This window comes from Mobula birostris, chromosome 18 (genome assembly GCF_030028105.1).
Source record: "Mobula birostris isolate sMobBir1 chromosome 18, sMobBir1.hap1, whole genome shotgun sequence".
NCBI lineage: Eukaryota > Metazoa > Chordata > Chondrichthyes > Myliobatiformes > Myliobatidae > Mobula > Mobula birostris.
Genome location: NC_092387.1, coordinates 9,479,326 through 9,504,152, shown reverse-complemented (window position 1 = coordinate 9,504,152; position 24,827 = coordinate 9,479,326). Strand labels below are relative to the sequence as shown.

The window sequence follows — 24,827 nt, the reverse complement described above, 5'->3', positions numbered from 1 at the left end:
TACTAGCAGCATAGCATAACAGCAGCACGGAAGTTGTCTTGAACCTGGTGGTACGTGCTTTCAGACTTTTGTATCTTCTGCCTGGTGGGAGCGGGGAGAAGAGAGAACTGGGGTAGTTGATTCTGCTGGCTGCTTCACTCAGGTAGACAGTGTGCATGGAGGGGAGGCTGGTCTTCCTGATGTGCTGAGCTTGTCCACAAGTCTCTGCCGTTTCTTGCCGTTACAGGCAGAGTGACTGCCTGACCAAGTCCTGATGCATTCAGATCAGGTGCTCCCTATCTCCCTCTGGTGCATCGACACTAATTGGTAAGGATTGACGGGGGCCATGCCAAATCTCTGTAGCCTCCTGAGGAAGCAGAAGGTTGGTCTCTGTTTGCGATTGTGATTGTGAGCATTTGTGTGATTGTGAGTGCGCGTGCATGCATGGCACTTCTATATCTCCCCACCTGACTCCCCTTCTCGCCCGGTCCCCTCACCTGGCCCGCCTGACTCTCTGATTGGGAGCGGGGCCAGAGCGATGGTGGGGGGGGGGTGCACCGAGTGGGATGTAGGTGTGGGGCCAGAGGGAGACAGATACGAGGATGGGGGGGGGGGGGGAAGCAGAGGCAGAGCAAGGCGTGGGGTTGGGAGGGAGAGGCAGACAGGAGGGGGACAGGACGGGGAGAGAGGAGAAAGGGTATGGGAGAGGGAGATGGAGAGAGGGAAGGGAGGAGACACGGGGAGATGAGGAAAGAGAGGGAGAGAACTGGAGAGACAGAGCGTGAGTGAGAGCAAGAGAGCGAGAAAGAGCGAGAGCGCGAGATCCAAAGGATTAGGTTACAGAAGGATGCAGTAATGATTACTGTTGGTTGGAAGTTTCTCTTTGGGTGGTTCTGGTGAGACTCTGCACACCAAGTCAAGGTCCACAGAAAGTGTACGGGGGAGGGTGTGGTGCTGGGGGGATGAAGCCACACTTACCCAAGCTGATGTCAGCTGCCATGGCCAGTGGCGTGCTGGGCTCACAGGGGTCGAGGCCGAACTGCTCTCGTAAGCGGTTGCCCTGTTCCAGCGAGAGGATGACCGCCATTCGCTTGTACCACTTCTGCACGCCCTCCTTCTCGATGCAGTAGAAGAACTCGTCAGGCTCCTTCCGGTGGGCCCTCACGATACCTGCAGGTGACAGCCGGTCAAAGGGACAGCTAGTCAAAGGTGAAAGGTGAAAGGTGACAGGTGACAGCTAGTCAAAGGTGACAGGTGACAGCCGGTCAAGAGCGGGGCAGTCTCTGCAGAAGTAAAACTGGCCTTTAACTAGACTGGCTGGAACTGGGTGGGGGAAGAAATCGGTCTTGTATGGGGTGTCCAGGGAAGGGTAACACCCCAGGTGAAGGGGCTTGTTGTGTCCACTCTCCTCCCCTCCTCCCTCCACACTTGCGCCATCTTCACCTTCCCCTGGTTCCTATGAAGGGGCACTGACTACAAACATGGCCCTGTTTTCCCTTCCTCAGAGGCTGCCTGACCTGCTGAGTGTTTCCAGCACTTTCTGCTTCCACCCCCACCCCCCCAAAATTTCCAGCGTCTGCAGCCTATCATTCTTGTCTTTGATGAAATCTGGGTTGCTTTGTCTGTAGCCGCAGAGGCTGAGGGGAGATCTGGGTACGTTACTGACTGGTGTAGACAGCTGGTATGAGCTTCCCAGGTTGAAATGTCTCACACCAGAGGGCATGCAGTGAAGGTGAGAAGTTCAAAGGCGACGTGAGGGGCAAAGATTTTTCTTAAACACAGGGGCGGTGGGTTTCTGGAATGAGCCGCCAGGGCTGGTATTGGAGGCAGGTACAATGTTCAAGAAAGGCAGATAATTGTGTAAGAAATGAAAGGATATTGACATTGTATAGGCAGTAGGGATTAGTTTAGTTGGGAATTTGATGCCGATTTAATTGGTTGAGCACAACATTGTGGGCCTTTGGGCCTGTTCCTGTGCTGTGCCGTACTGTTCTATGTTAACTATGAGGGGATAGATGGGGTAAATGCAAGCAGGCTTCTTCCACTCAGACTACAACTAGAGGTCACGGGTTAAGGGTGAAAGGTGAAATTCTGAAGGGGAATGAGAGGGGGAACCTATTCACTCAGAGGGTGGTGAGATTGTGGGACGAGCTGCCAGGGGAAGTGGCTTTGACTTCAACACTGAAGAAAAGTTTGGATAGGTACGTGGATGGAAGAGGTGTGGGAGGGCATTGGGCTGGGTGCAGGTCGCTGATAGATGGGCTGAAGGGCCTGTTTCTGTGCTAAAGGTCTTGAATCGCAGTTTCCTGCCTCGCTTTCTCCCTGAGCCAAGCCGAGCGGCGTGGCTGGGCTGGAATCAGTGCTCCCTGCAGTTTCCTGCCTCGGTTTCTCCCTGAGCCAAGCCGAGCGGCGTGGCGGCGCTCTCTGCTTTGGAACAGAGCTACGTACCAGCGCTGAAGTACTCGTCGTCGGACAGGGCAGTCACCTCGGTCTCCACGGGGATGGGGTCACACAGCAGGATGTCCTTGCCCGCCACCTCGCACTCGTAGCCGTCGTCGAAGAGCACCTTGTAGCGGCCGTCCCCCGAGTCGCGGGTGATGGTCCCCGAGTAGAAGTAGCCGTTGGATGACCACTTGGCCACCACGCGCAGACCCACGAAGCTGCTGCCCTGGGAGGGGGTCAGTTTGGGGTCGGCAGGGGGCAGGCTCTGCAGGGGGGGGATCTCGGGGGAGCCCGAGCGGGGCAGGGAAGAGGCTGCTGCCTTGTCAGGGGGCTGGGCGGCGATGGGGATGTACTGCTCCTCCGAGGACGTGGCGCTGGAGGTGTCTTCCCCTCGCGCACGGTGCAGAGCGTGCATCATCTCCCTGGGGGGAAGTGGGGTGGAGAGTGTGCAGAGTGGGGAGGGGCAGAGAAAGAGGGGTGAGGGGCAGATGACGGAGAGGAAGGGGGTGGGTGATGGAAGGGGAGGGGTGAGGGGGTAGGTGATGGAGAGGGAGGGGGAGGGGTGAGGGGTGGGTGATGGAGAGGGAGGGGTAGGAGTAGGAATGGTCAGGGTGGAAAGAGGGTGGGGTTGGGGAAGGAAGGATGGACACAAGAGTACAGCAGTGAATGGAACATTTCTCTGTCACACTGCTTTCCAGTATCACTACCTCTGACCTCATACCAGAGGCCCGTGTCAAACCACAGGGCTGGGACACGTTGCGAACTGGTGTCAACCCTCTGTGGGACTAGGCCCGCGACAGCTCCCTGTGTCAGGCCAGTGGGGCAGACCCTCCCACCCAGGGTCCGAACACCCCCTCTACAAGCTCGCTCTCACCACCCAGGCTGGAGATCAGCACCGGAACTGGAACTCCCAGGGCCGGGGTGAGAGTGGGGAAGAGTCTTGGATCTCTCCTGGATTTTCCGAGCAGAGGATGCCAGGGGGATCTCTTCATCTGAACCTCCCTGTGAGGTGGGAGTGCGGGTGGTAGCTGTGCACAGCAAGCTCCCACAGGCAGCTAACACTTCAGTACTGGTCAATACACCACAGCAGGATCTCTCCTCCTTTTCTACGCTGGGCTCCGATACCTCTGCTCAAGAGACCAGTAGTGGGAACTGCCGAGGACGCATTGAGCCCCAGCTTCCTGCCTCAGTTGTGGAGGAACCACACGCAAAGCTTACGTCATTTTCATCAGCCAGTCACCCTCAGAGCAACCAAGGAACAGGTCAGGGACCCAAGTGTCATCTCCAAGATTCCTACCTCTCCCGGGTCAGTCAGACCATCAGGATTGGGCTCAGCCTAGGTCATACGGAGCTGATCAGACCTCGTTTGGACTGTCATGAGCAGTTATGGGCTCCGTATCTAAGAGAGGATGGGCTGGCATTGGAGAGGCTCCAGATGAGGTTTGCAAGTATGACCCAGAAATGAGAGGACTGACACACGAGGAGAATTCCATGGCCCTGGGCCTGTACCTGCTGGAGTTCAGAAGAATGAGGAGGGGATCTCATTGCCTCTGACCAAACACTGAAAGGCCTAGGAAGAGTGAGGATGGAGAGGATGTTTCCTGTAGCGGGGGAGAGGCTAGAACCAGAGGGCAATGCCTCAGTCTAGAGGGACGTCTCTTTAGAAAAGAGGAGGTATTTCTTTGGCCAGAGGGTGGTGACTGTGGAATTCATTGCCAAAGACGGCTGTGGACGCCAAGTCACTGGGTACATTTAAAGCAAATCTGAGAATCAAAGGTGGGAAGGCAGGGGAGTGGGTTTGGGAGGAAAAACGTTTGAGTTATTTAGATGGGCTGTTCAAAAAGTAAGGTTTAGAAGGATATGGTCCTAATGTGGGCAATGGGATCATCTAGATGGGCAAAGAGGAATTGGTGCACTTTCTGTGCTTTACCACTCTGCGAGTGGGGAACACGTGAATAGCTCCCCTTTAGCTGACAGGGAGATGATGGAATGAATGGAGCACACTAGAACTATGAACCAGGATTTTTCTCCCAGAGACACACAGCAGCCCCACTCACCTGCTGACTGTGGAGCGGATGGGGGGCCGCCCCCTCTTTCCTCGGCCCCGGGGAGCTGGGCTCCGTGGGGCAGGTCTGGTGTTCACAGAAGCTTCGTCACTCTCCGCCACACCGGACAACAGGTGTTTCGGTGACCAGTTGTGGGCTCCAACCCTCCGCGGGCTGACGGTAAATTCCAAAGGAAAACACAAACAAAAACAGAAATCCAGAAGGTGAATATAAGTCACGGGCAGACAGACCGATCTAACCAGGAAACACCATTGCTAACAGTGGAACACTAGCCAAAGTCATTCCTTCCACCACCGGTGGGGTACCACACTACACTGCGCAACAGGGCATGTACTGGTGAAACTGAGAACCGCAGGAGCTCCAATCTGTATGTAACTCGTGCAGTGCCTGCTCTGGAAGTGAATAATGGGAGTGTGTGATGGGATGGTGTAGAGGGAGCTTCATTCAGTGTCTGACCCTGGGAGTGTGTGATGGGATGGTGTGGATGGAGCTTCACTCTGTGTGTCTGACCCTGGGAGTGTGTGATGGGATGGTGTGGATGGAGCTTCACTCTGTGTGTCTGACCCTGGGAGTGTGTGATGGGATGGTGTGGATGGAGCTTCACTCTGTGTCTGACCCTGGGAGTGTGTGATGGGATGGTGTGGATGGAGATTCACTCTGTATCTGACCTGGGAGTGTGTGATGGGATGGTGTAGAGGGAGCTTCATTCAGTGTCTGACCCTGGGAGTGTGTGATGGGATGGTGTGGAGGGAGATTCACTCTGTGTGTCTGACCCTGGGAGTGTGTGATGGGATGGTGTGGATGGAGATTCACTCTGTGCCTGACCCTGGGACTGTGTGATGGGATGGTGTGGATGGAGATTCACTCTGTGTCTGACCCTGGGAGTGTGTGATGGGATGGTGTGGATGGAGCTTCATTCTGTGTCTGACCCGGGGAGTGTGTGATGGGACAGTGTGGATGGAGATTCACTCCGTGTCTGACCCCGGGAGTGTGTGATGGGATGGTGTGGATGGAGATTCACTCTGTATCTGACCTGGGAGTGTGTGATGGGATGGTGTAGAGGGAGCTTCATTCAGTGTCTGACCCTGGGAGTGTGTGATGGGATGGTGTGGAGGGAGATTCACTCTGTGTGTCTGACCCTGGGAGTGTGTGATGGGATGGTGTGGATGGAGATTCACTCTGTGCCTGACCCTGGGACTGTGTGATGGGATGGTGTGGATGGAGATTCACTCTGTGTCTGACCCTGGGAGTGTGTGATGGGATGGTGTGGATGGAGCTTCATTCTGTGTCTGACCCGGGGAGTGTGTGATGGGACAGTGTGGATGGAGCTTCACTCAGTGTCTGACCCTGGGACTGTGTGATGGGACGGTGTGGAGGGAGCTTCACTCTGTGTCTGACCCCGGGAGTGTGTGATGAGAGCCTTCACTCTGTATCTGATGACAGGAGTGTGTGATGTGATGGTCACTGTGTCTGACCCAAGCTGACCAAGGACAAGATGTTGACGAGACACGTAGCAGAGGTGTGGATTGTGGACGTGAGAGTGAGGGGGCCGGAGTGACTAATGGAAGCAGCCCACCACTGATTCACAGACCCCGACGCTCGGTAAAACATGCAACCCCACCTCAGCTTGCTTGGTGAACCTCTGCCCACAGGTACGACGAATTCCCGGGAGTCGGTCCCTCCAATCCGGCCTCGTGGGACGCTCCCGCCCCGGCCCCGCTCGTGTACTGCGTGCCCCACGGCCCCGCCGCCGCTGCTGCTGCTGTGTGCCAGCGACATGCCGCTGCTCGCCCCGCTGGAGGCTCGCAGCAAGCTGGAAGCTTTCGAGGAGAAGGAGCTGATGTCAGCCAGGTCTCCCGAGGTCAGGGAGCCGGTGGCCTGGGATGGGGAGACCTCATTCTCATACTCCCGACTTTCCAGCACTGGCTCCTCGCTCTCCTGAAATAAAAAACACGACAGTTCACTGACACTGGGTACATTTATAAGGGTAAGGATTAGCTTTATTTGTCATGTACGTTGAAACTGGTCTCACCTATCACCCTCCAGCGTGTACCCGTTCCCCCTCCCCCTCCTCCCCAATTCTTATTCTGGCTTCTTCTCCCTTCCTTTCCAGTCCTGATGAAGGGTCTAGGCCCGAAAAGTCTACCGTTTAATCCTCTCCATAGATGCTGACTGACCCGCTGAGTTCCACCAGCACTGAGTGTGTGATGTCCAGCGTCAGTGGAATCCTTTGTACTTGTGACTGCATACCTCACCTGTGCGTCTGGTATGACACGGTAAAGTACGGCACAGGACAGGCCCCTCAACCCACAACGCCTGTAACCAAGCATGAGGCCATTAAGCTAAAGCCTTCTGCCTGCACAGAATGGACCTGTTCACGTGTCTCTCTCACAGCCTCTCAAACACGGTCACCGTCTCTGCTTCCACCAGCTGCCCAAGAGACCATACCTGGCACCCACCACTGTGTCAATACAAAAAAACTAGCCTCACTATTTCAGAAAGCCCTCAAGCCAGGGGAAAGTGTCATAGTTGAAGGATCCCCTGCAAAAGGGCAGAGATGGGCAGGAATTTTGTCCCCTGGAAGGCTGGAAAATTGAGGAATTCATGTCCAGAGATCACAAAAACTCCAGCGTTAAAGTTTCAAAGCAGGGAGCGAGATGTCCCTGGGACAGGGAATCACAGATGGGGGGGCAGGGGGTCTAATTCCTAAGAACCCTCCTGCTATTTATTCTCCCCATTTCTCAGTTCTCCTCGCGGGGGAGGGGGGAGATTTATCGAAGTATACAAAATTATATGTGGTTTAGAAATGGTGAATTCATGAAGGCTTTCTTCCCTCAGGCTGGATGAGCCAGAACTGAAGGTTGTAGGTTAAGGGTGAAAGGTGAAATATTTAAGGGGAACCAGAGGGGGAACTTCTTCGCTCAGAAGGTAGAGCGAGTGTGGACAAGAGGAGGTGGATGCGGGTTTGACTGTAATATTTAAAAGAAATTTTGATAGGTACACGGATGAGAGGGGTATGGAGGGATATTTTCCAGGTGCAGGTAGATGGGACTGGGTGGAAAACCAGACTGGCATGGTCTAGATGGCCAAGGGGCTTATTTCTGTGCTGTCGTGATCTTCGAGCACCTGTCAGCCTAGCAAATGGCTTCCCCACAGCCCTCGCCTGCTCTCACCTCTGTCACCTTTCGGTCCACCTCCTGCCCATTCACGTACATGATATCCGTGATGACCCGGGTTATCACCGTCCGCACCTCCCTGATCGTCCGGACGTGCCTGCGCAGGTGACAACCAGCCGGAGGTGCCGGCAGCTCAAAATCGTCCTCCTCCTTCAGCGGCGTTTCAGGTGGCAAGGGGGAGAGATCAGACAATTAATGGAACTGTGAACCAAGGCAGACACAAGGCGTTGCCTACAGCAAAGGTGCATACATCCTATCAACTACAGCTTGGCATTCAATGCTATCATCCCCTCAAAACTAATCAATAAGCTTCAAGACCATGGCCTCAATATCTCCTGGTGCAAATAGATCCTCAATAGCCGACCCCCATCAGTTCAGATTGGCAACAATATCTCCTTCAGGCAGTTGCACCACAGAGCTGCTCGACTCACTTTACACCTATGACTGTGTGGATAAGTACAGCTCCAATGCTATCCATGTTCACGTTTGCTGACCACACCACTGTTGTTGACTGAATCAAAGGTGGTGACCAATCAGCATACAGGGCAGAGATTGAAAATCTGGCTGAGTGGTGCCACAACAACAACCTCTCACTCAGTGTCCAAAGGCCAAGCAGCTGATTATTGACTTCAGGAGGAGGAATCTAGAGGTCCATGAGCCAGTCCTCATCGGAGGATCAGAGGAGGAGAGGATCAGCTACTTTAATTTCCCGGTGTTATCATTTCAGAGGGCCCAGCATGTAAGTGTAATTACAAAGAAAGCACAGCACCACTTCCACTTCGAAGTTTGTGAAGATTTCGCATGACATTTAAAACTTTGACAATCTTCTATAGATGTGCGGTGGAGAGTATACTGACTGGTTGCATCACAGCCTGGTATGGAAACACCAGTGCCCTTGAATGGAAAATCCTACAAAAAGTAGTGGATACGGCCCAGTCCATCACAGGTTAAGCCCTCCCCACCACTGAGCACACCTACATGAAGCACTGTCCCAGGAAAGCTGCATCCATCAGCAGGGACCTCCACCACCCACATCATGCTCTCTCCTCACTGCTGCCATCAGGAAGGTGGTACAGGAGCCTCAGGACTCACACCACCAGGTTCAGGAACAGTTCTTATCCCTCAACCATCAGGCCCAGAGGGAAAAACTTCACTCAAGTTGACCTATCATTGAAATGTTCCCACAACCAATGGACTCATCTTCAAGGACTCTACATCTTATGTTCTCAAATTATTACTTATCTTTGTATTTGCAGTTTGTTATCATTTGCACACCTTGGTGCAGTCTTTCATTGATTGCATTACAGTTATTTGATTTTTCTAAGTATGCCTGCAAGAAAATGAATCTCAGGGTTGTGCATGCTGACGCACATGTACTTTGATAATGAATTATAATGAATTTACTTTGAACCTTGAAAGACAAAAACCTGCCTGGTTGAATCTCAAAGGCAACCGGAATCATTACGGAATCAGCAGGACTTACTTTCAGTCACAAAACCTAACGGCGATTTTGATTCTGACGGGCTGTTCCAGCCCAGCAAGCCCGTACTGCCCAATTACACCAATCATCCTACTGACCTGTACACCTTTGGACTGTGGGAGGAAACCAGGGCACCCGGAGAAAACCTACACAGTCACGGGGAGAGCATTCAAACTCCTCACAGTGGGAACTGAACCCAGGTCGTTGACACTGCAATAGCATTGTGTTAACCGCTGAGTGATCCAGTTCATATTCTGCGTGGTTCTGCAGAGTTACTGCCATTGCAGGGATGGTTATGACTCATCCTACTAACCACAGGTAGTGACTTCAGGGGAAGAGTCAGAGGCCTGATCAATAAAAGATTTATACTGATTTAATTTTAATTCATTATTGGTTAACCGAAGCGCATGGGCACTAGTTGACTTCTGCAAGTGGTCCAACTAATACTTAGCTTTGTATTTGAATCACTGTAGCAGCATGATAGCATGGTATTTAACTATTAGATCACCAGCGATATGGGTTCAACACTGTCTGTAAGGAGTTTCTACGTTCTCCCCCATGACAGCACGAGCTTCCTCCGAGTGATCCAGTTTCCCACGCATTCCAAAGTCGCACGGGTTGGCAGGGTCACTGATCACGAGTGTAACAGGGCAGCATGGGCTCTTGGAACGAACCCAGCCTTATCTAGATGATATGAGTTCCAGTTTACTTTAAAGAAGAGATATTTCCCTGGATTATGTAGTTTGAGTTTTGAGTGGACCAGCCACCTTTCTGGAACTTTCTAGAGCAAACCTGCCATGCTTCAGGGGCTATTTCCTGTCCTGTGTATATTCAATGCTCAGTGCCGAAGCTCGAACTTCCAGTGTTGTACAACTGGTTTAGAACATAGAACAGTACAGGCCATTCGACCCACAATGTTGTGCTGACCCTTTAACCTACTCAAAGAAAGATCAATCTAACCCTTCCACTTTCCTTTCACCGACATGTCTGTCCAAGTGTCCTAACATATCTGATAGGTGGGAAGCTTTACCCCCTCGACAGAGGTGTGCAAAGGCTTTAATTTTTGTTTCAGTGTCAGTTCCTGCACTGGACTGCTCTTTTCCTGCTCTCAGTGCCAGCCGCAGTCTCTGGGATTCAGAGCCAGCACCCCCACGCCTCTCTCCCGCTGGGAGGAAGGGAATTGGGGAAAAACAAAGGGTGCACCTAGACCTGTCAGCTGGCGGGCAGACACAGCTCTCTCTCAGGGCAGCCTCTCCACCAGGAACGTGAGCAGCCAGCTTTGGCTCACTGCTGTACAGGAAGGTCTAGTAGGTGAGGTTGAAATAAAAGTTGTGAATCAATTGAGTTTTATATTAAAAAAAAGACAGACAGCCTCGTTACCTGACTGGGAAGCGATTCAGTGTTTCGATCATCTGATCCCTGCTTCACGTGGTAGGACGTGCTTCTTGACCGCATCATGGGCTTCCCGGGCGTCTCCTCCGTCTGCACCATGGCATCACAGGACAGGAGCTTCCTGTAGCCCTCCTGGGACGGGCTGCTGATGGAGGTGCTGGTCTGGGTACTGGTGTGCATGACCGTGAGATCCAGGGGACTCCAGGGGCGCCCGACCCCAGACACAGCCTGCCCGCTTGCTCTGGCATCCAACATCACCATCCCATCGTCCTTGAACGCAGCCGGAAGAGTCCTGGCCTCGGGAGCTTCCCCTCCCTTCACCTTCCCTGCCTCCAGGAGCTCCTGGCTGCTACTGACAAATTCCATTACCTCTTCCTCGCTCTCCTCCGGACTCCTGTCCATAGGCTTGCCAGTGCTAGGATCTGGCATGGACTCCTCAGGGGTTTCCCTGACCTCCCCCTCCTCCCCGCCATCTGGAGGGGTCTGGGTGTCCAGGACCCGGCCCTGGGAACGTCGCCTTGTCTGCGGATGGCACTGCCAGGCCACGTGCCCCTGGCTCGGATCGTCAGATTCCTCCTCGGTGTCTGGGAGGCTGTACGTCCCACTGCTGGAAAGGAGAGGGCGCACGGTCACCAATGGAGACAAACAGGAGAAGGAGCCCCTACCCCAAGAGCACTCGCTGCGCAGGGCAGCACGGTAGTACAGCGGTTAGCGTTAACGGTCAACAGCGCCAGCGACCCCGAGTCAATTCCCACCCGTCTGTAAGCTGTTAGTACCTTCTTCCCGTGACTGCAGGCGCTGGCACATTTACAGTTCACCTTTCAACTCGGAAAGGAAATCAAAGGTTTACAGGGATTTGGGCCAAATGGGGTTGAGTGGATAACATGGACTAGATGGGCCAAAGGGTCTCTTTCCCTGCTGTATGATTCTGTGACTGATGGTCACTGAAGTTTAGAAGAGGAGGGTACGGAGCAGTCTGACATGGGGGGGGGGGCAGTCCGACAAGACTGAGTAGGGAAGAGATTTCTTTAAGCGGGAGGGGTTGTTGACCCACCGCAGTGAGCTGTGGTGTTCTCTCAGCGACAGCATCCCACGTCGAAACTGGTTTGACTTTGTGTCACCAGAGAGGACTACAAGGGATTAACTGTGGTGCCACCTGTAGGTCCAAGGCCCAACGAAGACAGGGAGCAACAGGACACAACAGACCCTCACACACACCCGCTCAGCCGCAGGAAGTTACCGAAAGGGGGCGGCGGACTCCTCCTGTGCTCTCGCCTCCGTCTCTCGCCTCGCCTCGCACACGCGACTGAACACCGACGGGCTCGTCACAACGCTGCTAGCAAAGGAAACGCTGAGTTAGACCCGGCCGAGCACGGTTGTCCAGTTACCCCCGAATACCCACACGTGCCCCAAGTTAGCCCAACAACGGCACTCAGGAAATGGCAAGGTATTGTTGGATTAGTGTAGAATAGCTATATTTTTTTATGGAATGCCTTGTCTCTGATCTAAAGGGGCATCCAACTATTCTGAGGTTGTGCCCCCTGGTCAGGTTCTCCCACTCTTACTCTATCTAGGACACGGGCTCTTTGGGAGAGATCCTTCCTGACCTGTGACCCTGGCACTTACACACCACACGTGTGCCTCGCTCTGCCTGAGATATCTGGAATGCTTGCTGGTATGTTTATATAATCAGTCATATATGTTTAATTGCTCAGTAAATTCCCTAGTAATTGTTGTACAGCTACTTCTGTATTTTTCTAGAAGCTTCTCAGATTTCCTGCAGCAGGTGTCACCCGCTTGAATCTAGCTATTTTATGGGCTAATTGCTATCACAATGTTCGAAGTACATTTCGTATCAAAGCATGTATACTTCACACAATCTTGAGATTCATCTCCTTACAGGCAGCCACGAAACAAAGGACCCAACAGACCCAGTAAAAACAAAAGAAGACTGTGAAACACCCAGTGTGCAGAGAGAGACACAAAAAAACAAATTGTGCAATATTAAAGCAAGTAGGCAGCATTCAGAATTGAAGTTCACAAAGCCAGGCATCACTGCAGCCGATTCAACAAACGCCACGGAGCAGTGAGTTGAACCAGCCTGTCTCTCGCCTCCAACTCCGACACCCCGACCATTTCAATCGGCCCGGCGTTTAGATCAGCTAAACTGGGTCATTCCTCACCCTCTGTCACCTTGAAAAGGCCAGTACCCAAGCTTCCCAATTCGGCTCGGCTTTTAAATCAACCAAACCGCAAAAATGCCAAATCGTGACACTCGACAGGGAAGCCACAGGTCACTGCTTGCTGTGACCGTTTACCAGAAGCGGTGTGAATAACAAAGAATCTAGGTGCTCTTACTGCAATGTTGTTATCTCCAGTCGGAGTATGAACTGACCACAACTTTTTTTTTTGTTTTCTCATTTGTTTGTTTGTTCTTTGTTCTTGTAACAAAATGACCACAACCACAAAGTTTCACGCCTCATTCCTGACTTCTGGAGAGCCTCTGGATCAATCACCAGATCCAACGGTATCTAAGGAAAACAGCGGACCATTCAGGCCCTCCCACTTGTCTTCAGTCTCAGCCGATAGTATGTCCAAGTCCCACTCCCAGCACTCACACACAGGACCAAGGCTGGCATTCCAACACAGTGCTGACGGAGTGCTGCGTTGTCAGAGGAGTCCGGCTGCAAACCGAGGCCCAATATTTACTCTCAACCAAACTCACCCACAGATGTTCTGGACCAAATCACAATGCAGCTCTGGGATCTTGCTGTGCAGAAACAGACCCATGACGCCGGGCTGGCTGCTAGTACGTGGGCTTCTCCTGAAGCTGTGGAAAGTTGCTACCGGAAACATGCAGGCAACACACACACACAAAATGCTGGAGGAACTCAACAGGCCAGGCAGCATCTACAGAGAAGAGTACAGTCGATGTTTCGAGTCGAGACCCTTCAGCAAGACTTTAGGGGTCGTGCCGAAGGGTCTTGGCCTGAAACGTCAACTGTACTTTTTTCTAGAAATGTTGCCTGTACTGCTGAGTTCCTCCAGTGTTTTGTGTGTGTTGCTTGGATTCCCAGTGTCTACAGATTTTCTCATTTGTGATTGGAAACATGCAGGTCATTATTGAAGGCAGAGCAAAGGGGCAATTGTTTTGACTGGGGACAGTCAAACTGCAGCCAGTTTTTGTACCATAATTGGACATATTTCAAAGTTCAAAGCAAATTTTATTATCAAAGTACATACAGTGGCATGCAAAAGTTTGGGCACCCCGGTCAAAATTTCTGTTACTGTGATTAGCTAAGCGAGTAAAAGATGAACTGATTTCCAAAAGGCATAAAGTTAAAGATGACACATTTCTTTAATATTTTAAGCAAAATTACTTCTTCATTTCCATCTTTTACAGTTTCAAAATAACAAAAAAGGAAAAGAGCCCAAACCAAAGGTTTGGGCATCCTGCATGGTCACTACTTAGTAACACCCCTTTGGCAAGTATCACAGCTTGTAAACACTTTCTGTAGCCGGCTAAGAGTCTTTCAATTCTTGTTTGGGGGATTTTTGCCCATTCTTCCTTGCAAAAGACTTCTAGTTCTGAGAGATTCTTGGGCCGTCTTGCATGCACCGCTCTTTTGAGGTCTATCCACAGATTTTCGATGATGTTGAGGTCGGGGGACTGTGAGGGTCATGGCAAAACCTTCAGCTTGCGCCTCTTGAGGTAGTCCATTGTGAATTTTGAGGTGTGTTTAGGATCATTATCCTGTTGTAGAAGCCATCCTCTTTCCATCTTCAGCTATTTTACAGACGGTGTGATGTTTGCTTCCAGAATTTGCTGGTATTTAATCGAATTCATTCTTCCCTCTACCAGTGAAATGTTCCCCATGCCACTGGCTGCAACACAAGCCCAAAGCATGATCGATCCACCCCCGTGCTTAACAGTTGGAGAGGGGTTCTTTTCATGAAATTCTGCACCCTTTTTTCTCCAAGCATACTCATTAGTTCATTGCAGCCAAAAAGTTCTATTTTAACTTCATCAGTCCACAGGACCTGTTTCCAAAATGCATCAGGCTTGTTTAGATGTTCCTTTGCAAACTTCTGAATCTGAATTTTGTGGTGAGGATGCAGGAAAGGTTTTCTTCTGATGACTCTTCCATGAAGGTCATATTTGTGCAGGTGCTGCTGCACAGTAGAACAGTGGACCAGAGTCCAGAGTCTGCTAAACCTTCCTGAAGGTCTTTTGTAGTCAAATGGGGGTTTTGATTTCCCTTTCTAGCAACCCTACGAGCAGTTCTCTCAGAAAGTTTTCTTGGTCTTCTAGACCTCAGCTTGACCTCCACTGTTCCTGTTAACTGTCATTTCTTAATTACATTATGAACTGAGGAAACGGCTACCTGAAAACGCTTTGCTATATTCTTATAGCCTTCTCCTGCTTTGTGGGCATCATTTATTTTAATTTTCAGAGTGCTAGGCAGCTGCTTAGAGGAATCCATGGCTGCTGATCGTTGGGACAAGGTTTGAGAAGTCAGGGTATTTATAAAGCTTGGAAATTTGCATCACCTGGCCTTTCCTAACGATGACTGTGAACAAGCCATAGCCCTAACAAGCTAATTAAGGTCTGAGACCTTGGTAAAAGTTATCTGAGAGCTCAAATCTCTTGTGGTGCCCAAATTTTTGCATGGTGCTCCTTTCCCTTTTTTTCACTCTAAAATTGTACAAAACAAAAATAATACACTAATCTTACTTAAAATGTTGAAAAGAATGTTTCATCTTTTAACTTTATGACTTTTGGAGATCAGTTCATCTTCTACTCAATTAACTATTCACAGTAACAGAAATTTTGACCGGGGTGCCCAAACTTCTGTGTGCCACTGTATCTGTCATCATATACAACCCTGAGATTCGTTTTTTTGTGGGCATACTCAGCAAATCTATGGAATAGTAACTACAGAAGATCAAGATCAACCAGAGCGCAGAAAACAAGGAACTGTGCAAATACAAATATAAATAAATAGCAGTAAGTAACGAGAACATGAGATAATGAGATAAAGAGTCCTTAAAGTGAGATCACTGGTTGTGGGAACATTTCAATGATGGGTGTAGTTATCCCCTTGTAATCAAGAGCCTGATGGTTGAGGGGTAGTAACTGTTCTTGAAGCTGGTGGTGCGAGTCCTGAGGCTCTTGTTCCTTCTGACGGCAGCAGTGAGAAAAGAGTCTAGGTGGTGGGGATCTCTGATGATGGACGCTGCTTTCCTATGGCAGCATTTCATGAAGATGTGTTCTGTGGTTGGGAGGGTTTTACCTGTGATGTACTGGGCCAAATCCACTAAATTTTGTAGGATTTTCTACTCAAGGGGATTGGTGTTTCCACACCAGGCCGTAATGCAGCCAGTCAATATACTCTCCATAACACATCTATAGAAGTTTGTCAAAGTTTCAGATGTCGTGCCGAATCTCTGCAGACTGAAAAGGTGCTGCTGTGCTTCTTTCAAATAGCACTTACGTGATGGATCCTCAGAAATCTGTCGATCTGGGTCAACCATGGATGTTGCACCCTAGCTGTCTAGATACGCAAGACAGGGCAGTACGATATGGAGAGCAAGCTGTTGCCCGTGTAGCAAGCTCCCCCTCTCCACGCATTTAATGAACCCAAAGGAACGATAGAGGCTGATACAGTTTGGTACCAGCAGCATCGCAGGAGTTGCCAGGCAGCATTGAACTCAATGTAGGACTGCCCTAGGGACTCCAGCTCCAGATTTTTCTCTCAGGGTTTATTCCCAAAGCCTTCCCCATGAGTAGATAAAGCCGCAAGACAGTGGAGGTTTGAGACCAGTTTTCCTGCTCCGAGATGAGCTGCCAACCACAGCTGACGAGCCACATCGGCCTGAAGCGACTGGTTGTAAGGTGCCAGGAACCCGTCTTTGTCCCTTTTCCTGTCAGTAGAAACAGTTCCGCCGGGCTTCGTAGCTAAGCCACACATGAAAGCCAGGAACTATTGTCAGAGGCTATTTGAGGTGCACACCACTGGGACCATTTAATAGGTAGTGGGAGATTATCCCCACTACCACCCTGGCTAAGACAACCTTAAGGAATAGTAACACCAAGGAATTAAAGTTGCTAACCCTCTCCACTTCTGATCCCCTGATGAGAACTGACTCATGGACCTCTGGTTTTCCAGTCCTGAAGTCCAAAATCAGTTCCTTGGTCTCGCTGACATTGAGTGAGGGATTGTTGTTACTACACCACTCAGCCAGATTTTCAATCTCCCTCCTGTATGCTGATTCATCACCACCTTTGATTCAGCCCACGACAGTGGTGTCGTCAATCAGAAAACTTGAATGTGGCATTGGAGCCTTCACAGCCACACCATTATAGGTGTAAAGTGAGTAGAGCAGGGGGCTCAGCACACAGCCCTGTGGTGCACTTGTGTTGATGAAGATCATGGAGATGTGGTCACCAATCTGAACTGACTGGGGTCTACAAGTAAGGAAATCCAGGATCCAATTGCACAAGGGGGTATTGAGGCCAAGGTGTTGGAGTTTATTGATTAGTTCTGAGGGGATGATGGTATTGAATGCTCAGCTGTAGTTGATAAAACGCATCCTGATGTGTGCATCTTTGCTGTCCAAATGCTCCAGGATTGAGAGAAGAGCCAGTGAGATGGCATCTGCTGTGGACCTCTTGCTCCAGTAGGCAAATTGGAGCGGATCCAAGTCGTCTCTCAGACAGGAGCTGATATGTTTCATCACCAGCCTCTCAAAACACTTCATCACTGTGGATGTAAATGCAACTGTGATAATTATTGAGGCAGGTTATCATGCTCTTCTTGGGCACTGGTACAAATGAAGTCTGCCTGAAGCAAATGGGCACCACATACTCGCAATGTGAGACGTTAAAGATCTCAGTGAACACATCAGTCAGTTGGTCAGCACAGGTCTTCAGTACGTGGCCAGACACCCCGTCCAGTCCAGATGCTTTCCATGGATTCACTCTCCCGAAGGCAGCCTGCAAACCGAGATCATAGGATCCTCGGGGGATGTGGGGGTTGGCAATGGCTCCCCCATGTTCTGATAGTCAGAGCGAGCAGAGGAGCCATTGAGCTCATCTGGAAGCGAGGTCCTGGTATCTCCCATGTCGCTTGATTTAATTTTGTCGGAGGTGATAGTGTTCAAGCCTGTCACAGCTGTCAAGCATCCCTTGTTAGTTCAAGTTTGGTCTGGAATTTCCACTTTTCCCATGAGATGGCTTTCCGGAGATCATCTCTGCACCGCTTGTAGAATTTCTAGACTCCAGACTTGAATGCCTCTGATCTCAGATCTGATGGTTCACTTAGGGCTTCTGGTTGGGGAAGACTATTAAGTGATTTAGTGGGGACACACTCAACTACAGCTGTTTTAATGAAGTCCATTATTCACTCAGATATTTTTTGCACCCCAGAGGGATTACGGTTAGGGGGAAAAGGCAGGTAGGTGGAACAGTCCATGGCCAGATCAGCCATGATCTTATCGCATGGCAGTGCAGGCTCGACGGGCCAGATGGCCCACTCCTGCTCCCTGTTCACATGCTCCCATTTATGTTCTTGTCACAGGCAATGCAATGCACACATACGACGTGTGGGTACTGAGGTAACAGGATGAGCAAGATCTCTCCCAAAGAGCCAGTGTCATGTTCGGAACCCAGTGTGAGGGCAGCATTGGTGCCTTCCAGGATAGCAGCACTCCGTCCCTATCACAACAGACACTTGTGCTCTGGAGAAGTCAAGCACTGACTTCAGCAGGTCCCCGACAGAAAAATACCAGTGCCCCCATCTCCACAACCACCTGAGAAACAAAGGGACCCGAAAAGGTGGATTTGGAGTGAACTCCACACTCAGAGAATCCAGTCCGACAGGGTGGACACTCAGTTAAGAAAGATGAGGCAAAATTTATTCTCCAGGGCATCATGACTCTTTGGAGATGATTTATGGGGTGAAGGAGCCCAGCAGCAGAGAAGGGCCAAATGGCCTACTTCCATAACTAGCCAGATGGGTTAACGGCGTTTTCCTACGCCGGCGCAGACAGTGCTTGCAGCTATTGCCCTTGTTCTGGAGTTCCACTATCTACAGACATTGGACTCGTTCGCTGGTGTGAACTCCACTCCACAGCGGGGTCACTCTCAAGAAACCCAGGGAAGAGACCAGTGAAGCAGACAACATTTGCAGGGTTCACAAAGATTCCCCTCTCCAAACTACAACAAAACACCTGCACAAATTCAGAACTCACTGCCTGTCCAGAGGCAGAGACGGGGGTAAAAGAGGGCGGCCATTGTTCTACAAGACTGGCGGGTGGAATCACAGTCACAGTTACCTGGCAACCACACCAGCAGCAGACGTCGACTCTCTGGACAACACGGGCTCTGTGGAGAGGAAACGTGAGAGAGAGGTATCAAAGCCAATGATACAGTGACACAGGCGTCACACACCGACTCATCTCTTGGCTGTCAGAACGGGGTAAGGGAGGGGAGGGAATCAGAGAGAGAGCAGAGAGAAAGGAGGGTGGGCAGAGGAGAGAGGAGAGGGAAGGGGAATGCAGGGAGAGGACGTTGAAGGAAATGATGGCGGAGGCAGGAGAAGGTGGGAAATGGCCGGGAGGTAGGCACCAGAAGCAACGTCACCGGCTACAGGTCACAAGTAGAAAACCAGTTCTAGCAAACAAGTGAGCAGTGCACACCGAGAGGACGAACAGTCCGTGCCCATGCCTTCATATTTCACAAGGAATTATGTATAAACTATGTTCTGCATCCCTGTAACACCTCCTCACTAGCCTGAGGGATTTGTGGAGGGTTCTCTCCCAGTGAAGTACAGTGGATCAGGCAGCCGCTCTGGGATCCCTGTTAGAATCAGGCACACTCAAAGTGACAAGAGTAAATCTCCCTTAGCCCAGAAAACAAACCACAGATGGAAGGTGCCAACAACATAGGGCCAGGAAGGCTAGATTGTGAGAATACTCCGCCAGGGTAGAGTGTCAAATACATCGAAGGTGAGGGGTAAGTTTTCCCGTAAACACAGAGAGTGGTGGTTGCTTGGAACATGCTGACAGGGGGAGTGGTGGACAGAGTTACGGCGGTGATGTTTAACACACACAAAATGCTGCAGGGGCTCAGCAGGACTGGCAGCGTCTTGGAAAGGAATGAAGAGTCATCATTTCTGGGTTTCCTGCTCCCGCACAATCTCTTGTGTTTACAAAGGCGATATCGGAGAGGTGTTTAGACAGGGAACGGAGGGATACCGGCAGAACAGATTTAGTTTTTTCCAGCATCAGTTTTGATGAAACATTGTGGGCTGAAGGAGAACCCCAGAGAAGTTTATAAAATGATGAGAAGGATAGGTAAGGCCAGAATCCTTCTCCCAGAGTTGAAATGTCGAGTACTAGAGGACATACATTTAAGATGAGAAGGAGAAAGAGTTTATCGGGTTGTGTTTTGCAGAGAGAGAGGTGGATGCCTGGTGTGGGCTGATGGAGGCTGATACGACAGTGGAGGCACGCAGCAAATTGGAGGCTTTGGAGGAAATACAATAGTGGGATTTACAGAGTTGAAGACACAGGAAATGAAGGATATGTATCACGTTTAGGTAGAAGGCAATTAGTTTAATTCAACATTGGGCTTGGTGAGACACTGTGCGCCACACAGCCTGTTCGAGTGCTGCAGTGTTCCACCCTGCCCGTGATTCCCAGTTCCCACGAGCACCTCAAACCCCACTCCTTGCAAGGAATGGGCTGGCACTTTCCCAGCAGTGGCATGGTAGCATAGCGTCAAGCTATTTCAGCAACAGCGGCTCGGGTGCAATTACTGTCACCATCCGTGAGGAATTTGTACATTTTCCCTGCGCCTGCGTGGGCTTCCTCTGGGTGCCCCGGTTCCCCTCGCATTCCAAAGACGTAGGGGTGAGTAGATGTATTTGGGTGAACTCACTGGGACAGAAGGCCCTGTAACTACGCTGTATGCCAGTCTATTATGCTCCTCAATGCCAATACACAGGGACTGTGTCAATGCAAAGTCTGGCATCAAAGCAGACGTATCTCTGCATACACACCCCTCTGTGGACGGGGAGGGTGAAGCTGGGAGAATGGTCACAGACCACACTGTGTTGTACACCACGTCCCCTCTGGATATAGAAGGACAGGAATGCCACCATCACCCCCACACCTTGCCCTCGTCTTACTCTCTAGACTGAAGAGTTCCGAGTGGTCTCCCTCCTCAGTGACGGGAGTCTCCATCCTCATCCGCAGGCACAGCTTGCTGTCGGTCGCTGACACAGAGAGAGACTCCGGACTTGGGGAGGTCCGCTGGCTCACATCGACCATCATGTCGCTGGTTGCCATGGTGTTCCCCGGCGTGACATCACTGGTTTCCATGGGATGCACTGCAAGCTCTGCGAAGCAAAGAGAAAAGGTTCTGATCTTGGAGCTACTGATGGATCAGAGATTTCCGAGGTGAAATCCAGGCCAATTTGCCAGTTCCCGGGGTGCAAGAATATACTGGAGAAGTGGAAGTGGTAGCTAATGGGCTCAATACAATATTTAAGGAAAGTTTAGATAGGTACATGGATGAGAGGTGTCTGGTGTCCATGCAGGTATATGGGACTAAGCAGAAGACTGGGTTAGCATGGACTAGATGGGCCAAAGGACCTGATTCTGTGCTATAAAGCTTTATGATTCTCTGGTGGAGTTGTCCTGGCCATGTCTGGCAGCCAAGAGGAGTTTTGATAAATCATAGCTGATTTATTTTCCCTCTTAACCCCACTCATGAAGCACGGAAAAGGAAAACTGGATTAAGAACAGGCAAGAAAGAGGCTTAGAGCAGGGGCCTCAACCCTTTTTGCACCGCGAAGCGGTTGAATATTGACAATATTCTTGCGGACCGGCCGACCGGTGGGGGGGTGGGGGGATGTTCAAGTAGGGTTAAACTCACCTCAACATGTCTTTTACAGTTAGGGCTGCCAACTTTCTCACTCCCAAATAAGGGACAAAAGTAGCAGTCAAATCCCGGGAAACTTTACCCCAGGAAAGACTACCATGACCATGAAGCCTTGCGCGGGCACCTGTGTGCGCACGCGTGTACGTGCTGATTTTTCTCCCACAAATCAGTTTTCCCTTCATCTTCCCGACTATACTGTACATACATTATTTCTACTTTACATAGGTTGTGTATTTATCATATCATTCTTGTTTTTACTATATGTTAGTGTTACTTTAAGTTTTATGTGTTATTTGGTAGGTTATTTTTTGGGTCTGGGAACGCTCAAAAAATTTTCCCATATAAATTAATGGTAATTGCTTCTTCGCTTCACGCCATTTCAGCACGACAGGTTTCGTAGGAACGCTCTACCTTAGCGGGGGAAATACGGGACAAGGGCGGTCCCGTATGCGACAAACCGATTTAGCCCAATATACGGGATGTCGCGGCAAATACAGGACAGTTGGCAACCCTATGTTCAAGTTCAACAGTGCGTGACAGGGAATGGGGAAAGGTGCAGCTGACTCACATCGTTTCCTCGCAGCCCGGTGGCACATGCTTTGCGGCCCGGTACCGGTCCGCGGCCTGGTGGTTGGGGACCGCTGGCTTAGAGAGATTGGGGAAGGTGGGGAGGGAGGGGATGAGAGAGATGGCCACAGCAGGAGTGGATCAGCTGAATGGCCAACATCTTCACGATGAGTAAGCTGTGAACCTACCGATGGGAGTGCTGTGCCGAGGACCGGGCTTCAACTTGCCGAGGAGAGGCGGGGTGGCACCACTAACCGGCTGGATGACGTCACCTTCCTTCGGGAGCGTGAAGTGGAACGGAATTTCTGGGGCAGGGAAGCCGGGGAGAGGGTAACAGGAAAAGACAAACATTAACAGGGGGAAATAGGCCGAGGAAGCCGGCAACAGCAAACAACATCTGGCCCACACACCCACCCTTCTCCAAGCATCGTGCTCTGAGGAGCTATGTAACGTTAGATGTGGATTGAAGCCATTCAGCCCATCTGTGCACACTGGTCTTTACAAACAACGCCCCCACCCCTTTCCCAAATATCCTCATTGGACCCAGGGCCCAGAGGCACAGATGGCTCATTACTGAACTACCTTTGCCACACTAGTGTGGAATGGACATTTTGCAAAACATTAAGATCTAATCAGAATGTACCCAGTGTCACCCACCAGCCTCGTTGGGCTAGAAGGTATCAAGATTTGTACCGACCACCTCCAGCCCCTCCCAGCTCCAGCAGCCACACCCTCCCTCCTCTCCATGTCGGGCATCTGGCTCCAAAGTTACTGTGAACCTCTCACCAGGCCACTGCGTGGACCCACTAATGGACTGGCACTGACACTCAAATCTTAACCCCCTCCAGCTGACAACAGTAAGACCAGGCACAGAATCAGCCCATTCAGCCCGTCAAGGCTGCTCTGCATTCGAGCAGGACTGATTTATTATCCTCATCAACCCCACTTTCCTGCCCTCTCCCTGTAACCTTGATGCATTTACTGACCAAGAACCTACCAACCTCTGCCTTAAATATACCTAATAATTTGGCGTCCACAGCCAATTCCACAGATTCACCGCCCTCTGGCTAAAGAAATTCCTTCTCATGTCTTTTCCGAAGGGATGCCCTTGTATACTGAGGCTGTGCCCTCTGGTCCCAGACTCCCCCACTATTGTAAACATCCTCTCTGCGTCCATACTATCGAGGCCTTTCAATATTCCGGTAGGTTTAAGTGAGACCTCTCCCTCCCATTCTTCTAATCCAGCAAGTACAGGCCCAGAGTTTAACCCTTTTCATTCCCAGGATCATTTTCGTAAACCTCCGCTGGACCCTCTCCAATGTCAGCACATCCTTTCTTAGATATGGGACCCAAAACTGCTCACAATACTCCAAATGTAGTCTGACCATTTTGATGGAATATGAAAGTAAGCCAGCCAATAATATAGAAGACGATGCCAAAGGTTTCTTCAGATACATAAAGTGTGTTAGAGGCAAGGGTAGATATCAGTCTGCTGGAAAACGATGATAGAGAGGTAGTGATGGGAAACAAGGAAATGGCAGATGAACCGAATAACTATTTTGCATTAGTCTTCACTGTGGAAGACAATTTTTAGTTTGGTGAAAGTTCCAGGTGTCAGGGGTCATGAAGTGTGTGAAGTTACCATTACTAGGGAGAAGGTGCTTCCAAAACTGAAAGGTCTGATGGCAGATAAGTCACCTGGGACCAGATGGTGTGCACCCCAGAGTTCTGAAGGAGGTGGCTGAAGAGATTGTGAAGGTATTAATAATGACCTTTCAAGGATCACTGGATTCTGGAATGGCTCTGGAGGACTGGAAAATTGCAAATGTCATTCCACTCTTCAAGAAGGGAGAGAGGCAGAAGAAAGGAAATAATAGGCCGGTTAGTCTGACCTCAGTGGTTGGGAAGGTGTTGGAATCGATTATTAAGGATGTGGTTTTGGGGTACTTGGAGGCACGTGATAAAATAGGCCACAGTCAGCATGGTCCTTCAAGGGAAGATCTTGCCTAACAAATCTGTTGGAATTCTTTGAAGAAATAGCAAGCAGGATAGACAAAGGAGAATTGATTGATGTTGTGTATTTGGATTTTCAGAAAGCCTTTGACAAAGTGCCACACATGAGGCTGCTTAACAAGCTATGAGCCCATGGTATTACAGGAAAGATACTAGAATGGATAAAGCAGTGGCTGATTGGCAGGAGGCAAAGAGTGGGAATAAAGGGAGCCTTTTCTAGTTGGCTGCCAATGACCAGTGGTGTTCCACAGGGTCTGTGTTGGGACTGATTCTTTTTATGCTATATGTCAATGATTTGGTTGATGGAATTGATGGCTGTTGCAAAGTTCGCAGATGATATGAAGATAGGTAAAGGGGCAGATAGTTTTGAAGAAGTAGAGAGGCTACAGGACTTAGACAAATTAGGAGAATGGGAAAAGAAATAGCAGATGGAATACAGTGTCGGGAAGTGCATGGCCATGTACTTTAATAGAAGAAATGAAAGGGTTAACTATTTTCTAAATGGAGAGAAAATACAAAAAACTGAGATGCAAAGGGACTTGGGAGTCCGTGTGCAGGATTCCCTAAAGGTTAAATGCAGGTGGAGTCTATGGTGAGGAAGGCAAATGCAACGTTAACATTCATTTCAAGAGGACCAGAATATAAAAGCAAGAATGTAATGCTGAGACTTTAAAAAAGAACTGGTGAGGCCTCACTTGGAGTGTTGTGAGCAGTTTGGGCTCCTTATCTTAGAAAGGATGTGCTGCCACTAGAGAGGGTTCAAA

At 50.3% G+C, this 24,827-nt stretch overlaps 1 protein-coding gene across 3 annotated transcripts in view; it reads right to left on the bottom strand.

Moving 5' to 3' along the window:
• The window catches only part of tp53bp1 (tumor protein p53 binding protein, 1), a 74,519-nt gene that overhangs the window by 13,488 nt on the left and 36,204 nt on the right, over window positions 1-24,827 (bottom strand). For 2 of the 3 annotated variants that reach the window (XM_072282174.1, XM_072282176.1), the window contains 10 exons: window positions 22,239-22,355; window positions 20,729-20,938; window positions 18,873-18,921; window positions 11,776-11,871; window positions 10,524-11,142; window positions 7,661-7,813; window positions 6,109-6,425; window positions 4,479-4,640; window positions 2,428-2,843; window positions 958-1,149 (listed from right to left, as the gene is read on the bottom strand). In XM_072282174.1, the coding sequence (XP_072138275.1) occupies window positions 958-1,149; window positions 2,428-2,843; window positions 4,479-4,640; window positions 6,109-6,425; window positions 7,661-7,813; window positions 10,524-11,142; window positions 11,776-11,871; window positions 18,873-18,921; window positions 20,729-20,938; window positions 22,239-22,355 (2,331 nt within the window). The remainder of the gene's footprint in view (window positions 1-957; window positions 1,150-2,427; window positions 2,844-4,478; window positions 4,641-6,108; window positions 6,426-7,660; window positions 7,814-10,523; window positions 11,143-11,775; window positions 11,872-18,872; window positions 18,922-20,728; window positions 20,939-22,238; window positions 22,356-24,827) is intronic. The other variant, XM_072282175.1, reaches the window with a different exon arrangement.